Below are 5,495 nucleotides of genomic sequence, written 5' to 3'. Positions count from 1 at the left end.
ATACCTTTAGCGACTGCAGCAATCTTCAAGGCCTTGGTTCTGAGTTTTTCACAGCTCAAATGCACATTCATAACCATCTTTTGCTGCACCTTTGTATAAAAATCTAGCTTTTTTCTGTACGGAAACTCTATATTTTATGAATCTATGAATTTCTGTTGTGTATTTTTGTTTCTTGGACTTGAGCACTTTAGAGGTTAATAAAAAGTACCGAAAGCTATGCTATATTTATAGCACTATTCTAAAAATCTCTACCTAACATTGCCTAGGCCTCGCCTAAGAGTTAGGCAGCTAGCCATGATACCGGTTAGTCTCTAGGCGTTTAAAAACTAAGAAAGTGCGCCTAAATCCACTTAGGCTTCCGCTTATCCCGCTTAGGCGCTTGCCTAGCTCGCCTAAACCTGCTTATGTCACGACTCTCATTTAGATAGAAAATCGGTGACTTTAATTTTGTATTTTATTTTGTCAATTAAATGTAAGAGACTTGTTAAATACTTAGATGAACACTTACTATATGTTTGTTACTCATTTTGCAATATGTTTTAATACTTTATAATTTGTATGTCATTTTATTTTGCAATTGATAAATCACAATACAATTATGCATTTTGTAAGTCTAAACATGCACATATATATATATATATATATATATATATAATATAATAAATTTACATAAAATCCGTTTAGTTTAGTTCGTCTAGGCCTTCACCTAGACCCCACTAACCGCTTGATAATACTAGGGGTGGGCAAACGGGCCCTGGGCCTGCGGGTAGGGGTGAGTACTAGCTGTTCGGGGTGGGTCCATATTATGTTATATACAAAACGGGGCGGGGCAAGGCGGGTCCAAGTAAACGGCGGGGCGGGGCGGTTCCAATTTTCTAAAGACATGGGCCCCCAGCCCGGACCATATCCAATGAACTGAATCTCCTCTCAGTTCACTTTCTCGAAGACTCCCAATCTCAGACTGAATCTCCTCTCTCCATCATCCTTCTTGTGTCTAGATCTTCTCCCTCTCGATCTTTCTCTTCCAGAGTCCAGAATAACTTTCATCCCTGTCGATTCTTGGTCTCTTTCTATTGAACTCAAAGGGAAAAATGAGAAACTCAATATCTCTCTCTGTTGAACTCGAAGGGGCGAACGACGAAAGACGGGGGGCTCAAGCAGATTGGAGAAGACGAAGATGAACAACTAGGTCGATTCTGTGGCACTCAAATAGATCGGAGAAGATGAAGGTGAACAGATCGGAGTTGACCACCCAATCTGGTTCGACTCGCCCGATTCTAGGGTGCTATTAACTTGATCGATTTCGTCGAGTTTCCTCTCTCCGTCGTTGACGACTTACCTGAATCCGTTGAGTCCACCTCCGAGCTACCAATCAACAAAGCCCCCTACCTCAAAATAGCCTACGACTTGCTTAAGCATGTAGTCACACATTTCGTCCAACACTCGGGCATCAACTGGGTTGTACACGACTTGTTCTCAACCGTAGATTCCCTTCTGTGCTGAGGAAGACGACCTCAATGAGGTCATCCCTCACCTTTTGTGTTGGCTGAAAAAAAAAAAAAAAAATAATTGACTGCAGTTGTTGAACTGAGGATGGACGCTTGCAGGATTTTCTTGCAGCTGCTAAGGAAAGAGTTTGATTTGATCTCCAACGACGCCCTCTTCCCGTCTGATTCGATTTCGAACTCGAATTTGACTGGGAATCTGGGTTCTAGAACATTGGAAATTAGAAGAAAAAAAAAAAAAAAAAAAAAAACAGGGTACCCGTTGGACCCATAGGAACCGAGCCATTTTATACGGGTCGGATTAGGTCCGGTTCTTAGTTTTAAAATAGTAAAATCCGCCCTGGCCTGACTTGTTGTATTTTCAAGCAGGTCTGGTCCAGAATGGCTTGTAATTGGGTGTTCAAAGTCAAGCACCACGCAGATGGTTCCATTGAACGTTTATAAAGGCTGTTTCGTAGCTAAATGATATGGTCAGCAACGTGGTTTTGATTACGACAATACCTTCAGTCCCATGGTCATAACTGCCACCATTCATATAGTTCTTAGCTTTGATGTTACTCATGGATGGTCCATCTGTTAGTATGGGAATGTGAAGGTAAAAGAGTTTCATATCGATAAACGAAGAAACGTTGCAAAGACTTATAAAAGGTTGGGCTACTCCCTATATTGCCAATTGATTTTATGGTGGACCCTCTTCTTTATTCATAGCATCATAGCAGGTTAGTCCATGTGTGAAGTCCAAAGGCCACACGTGCTTCATGGCCACCCAATTCATGTTGTCCACGTGTTTCACTTAAAAATTCGCCGCACGTGAATAGATACGTGGGAGTTTGACACTTAATTTACTTATAATTTTTAGTTTTAGTTTTCATTTGTTAGCTAAAGATAGAGGACAAATACATTATCATCTATGTGACTGTTGCTGATGTGTGTGTAGTCCTAGGACCCATCTATGTGGAGCTTATCCTGAAAACATATGGTGGAGTCTAATTGGTATTGATGCGATTGATCAACCTTGCATGTAATATTAATTTGAGCCACCCGTTTAGTCTAGAACAAATTTTTATTTGTTCGGGCTTTATCTGTTTGGTATTAGTTCCATATGATATGAGATGATAATTAAGTGATAAATCTTATCGATCAAAATATTGGATTTTTCAGACATTTTAAGTGTAGAATAAATGCTTTTAATCACTTGAACTATAAGTTCCTTATTAAATAATAAAAGTTCTTATACATGGGGTATCTATTTTCTATATCACTGAGAAGAAAAGAACTCAAGTAAAAGCGCTTAATTTAGTATCCGTAGAACCCATCATAGTACGCATGATACTGTGGATAGTGAAGATAGCTTGATATCCATGGAATTGGAACCGCTGGCTTTTCCTCCTTTTCTTTTTTCACTTCTTCAACAACTACTATGGTGGCGAAGCCAAGCTTGTTCTTCAACAACTTGGCCAAGCAAACGGCATCAACTCCATTTCCGATCACCTCCACCTGCCCTTTGTCTACTTCTATGGACACTTTGCTCACACCTGCTTAGGTGGTAATTAACCCATAATTAGTTAATTATTAACTGAAAATATGACTTTAATCCCTAAAACTTAATTTTCTTCATATAAAACCCGATATAAGTTTTTTACTCGAATAAAACTCATTGACTAGATTCCACATCAGCAAATTCATTAATTATATTTGACTTTACACATTTAAAAAATTTCAATGCCCACTATTTGAATGTTTGATTTACACAATTAATTCCATACAAATTGTAAGGGATAATTAATGATTTTACAAAAATAAAAATAATAAATTCATTGCCTAATATATAATACCAATAAAACATGCCTAATAAATGTAGTAATACATGCTTAGTTAAGTTAATAAAATTATATTTTAAATATAAATGTAGGTAAATTATTTCACACACATATATATAACAACAAAAAAACATGCATGATATACATACAAATTCATGCAAAATAATTTACCTACATAATAAAGCATACCCAATATATGCAAAATAATGTACCTACATAAAAAAAATTATTATTTTATTCAATACTAGTTTACCTATTATTTGTGCATATAATAATAAAATGTGCCTACATACAAAATAAAATACCTACATAATGGAGAAATGTTATTTGATTCAAAATTAATTTACTTACAAAATAAAGCAATTTTATTTTATTCAAAATTCATTTACCTATTATTTGTACATATATCTTATAATAATAAAATGTGCCAAATATATGTAATAATACATGGAAAATAAATTACCTACAAAATAAAAGAATGTTATTTGATTCAATATTAATTTACCTACATAATATATGTTATTTGCTCATCATAAATTTAAATATAGGTAGATTAATTAGTTTAATATGTTTGATCATATATGTAGCACTGTGCATGTGTATATATATATATATATGTGAACGTATAGTAGTACTATATATATATATATATATATAGGTAAACTATATATGTGTGTGTACACACACACACACATTGAGCTTATGGTAGTAATATATACATTTGAACGTATATATGTGTGTGTTAGGGGTAATAATATTTGGAATAATTATATTTTCATTGTAATTAAGGTGAGTAATAACATTTAATGATTTTATTTTAAATATTGTGGTACAAGTTGTAAACATTTTGTAATAATATGTCAATTACTTCTATACTTGACAATCATTTTTAAATTTGGGTTTTATTTAGATGTTTATAATTAGGTGGGTTTTTGTCTAGGAAATAAGAGTTGCAAGTGTCTATATCTAAATAACCCTTAATTAATTAATCATCAGTCATTAAGGCAGTCACAAATAAATCTGTAGTTATCTGAAATTTGATGCAAACCTTTGGTCTTTGCAGCAATCTTCAAGGCCTTGGTTCTGCACTTCTCAGAGTTTAGTTGCACTTTCATGACAATCTTTTGCTGCATATATGAAGATCACACATAGTTAAAGCCTTTGGTTTGATCTTCCTAAAAATGAAAAAGTAACTTTGATAAAACAAACAGAATACGTTTTTTTTTTTGGGTATATAAGTGATCCTTGGGAGGAGGGACCTTCAAATACAAACCTTGTGTATGAGATAAACACTGTTAACTACTTGAACTACAATTACGGTGCAATGAATATTGAAACACATTATGTTTTAAGAACAAATTAATGAAAAGGCTTGCCTTCATGCTGGAGAGGGAAGATTGCGCTTTGGGAACGCAAAAGCACTCTATAAATCTATCTATGAATGATTGCATCTTTTTCTCTACTCTAACACGTACAAAGTACTTGGAATGCTATGCTTTATTTATAGGAGCCTAGTCTTTGTAAAATATATTACCTTGGGTTGACCTGTCCCCACAGATACAGCGGAGTTAAACTAGACTTCAAGAAAGTAGATGGAAACCAACATTTCCACAAACTGAGACAAAACTGTGCTTAGGTTCAAATTTGGCTCCAAAATACTTTGATTTTTCAGACGGAACACAAATAAAAGGGGGAGAGAGACGTTCCAACATTTCCACAAACTGAGCCAAAACCGTGCTTAGAATTTTCAGATGGAATACAAATTAAGGGAGAGAGAGAGGAGAGGGAGATAGAGGTATTTTACATATATATATATTTGGATAATGCTTGCATTTCTTTTTTTGGGATACATACGTTCATTCTTTCATTTGCGAATGATGTATTTTTACAGTATAAATTCATAATCGGGACCGTTCAATATCTTAATCTTCTTTTAAAGATCATTTCTAAAAAAAATCATTTGAATTGGAGATCGTTTAGTCATCCAATTGTATCAAATAAATCAACGAGTCATCATGAATATGCTACTTGGTACTTATGCTGTTGATTTATTTGATACATTTACATAACTAAACAATTTTCAATCCGAAGGTTTTTTTATTTTTTATATTATTTTATTTTTTATATTTATAGGGATGATCTTCCAATGAAGATTATAAGAGATTAATCA

General features: G+C 34.2%; 1 protein-coding gene across 2 annotated transcripts; it reads right to left on the bottom strand.

Moving 5' to 3' along the window:
• Positions 1–2,345: 2,345 nt before the first annotated feature.
• LOC137716419 (heavy metal-associated isoprenylated plant protein 47-like) lies at positions 2,346–4,788 on the bottom strand. Of its 2 annotated transcripts, XM_068455870.1 has the most exons (3): positions 4,702–4,788; positions 4,374–4,452; positions 2,351–3,040 (listed from the first exon to the last, which is right to left on the bottom strand). In XM_068455870.1, the coding sequence occupies exons 1-3, from the start codon at positions 4,774–4,776 to the stop codon at positions 2,802–2,804; spliced, it is 393 nt and encodes a 130-aa protein (XP_068311971.1). In that variant the 5' UTR covers positions 4,777–4,788; the 3' UTR covers positions 2,351–2,801. The 2 variants fall into 2 exon arrangements, with proteins under 2 accessions (XP_068311972.1, XP_068311971.1); XM_068455871.1 differs by lacking the exon at positions 4,702–4,788 and having other exon boundaries at positions 2,346–3,040; positions 4,374–4,458.
• Between the last annotated feature and the right edge of the window lie 707 nt (positions 4,789–5,495).

The sequence above is a fragment of the Pyrus communis genome, chromosome 14 (genome assembly GCF_963583255.1).
Source record: "Pyrus communis chromosome 14, drPyrComm1.1, whole genome shotgun sequence".
In the NCBI taxonomy this organism is placed as follows: Eukaryota; Viridiplantae; Streptophyta; class Magnoliopsida; order Rosales; family Rosaceae; genus Pyrus; species Pyrus communis.
Note: the sequence above shows the minus strand (reverse complement) of the source record. Positions and strands in the feature narration are given on the sequence as shown.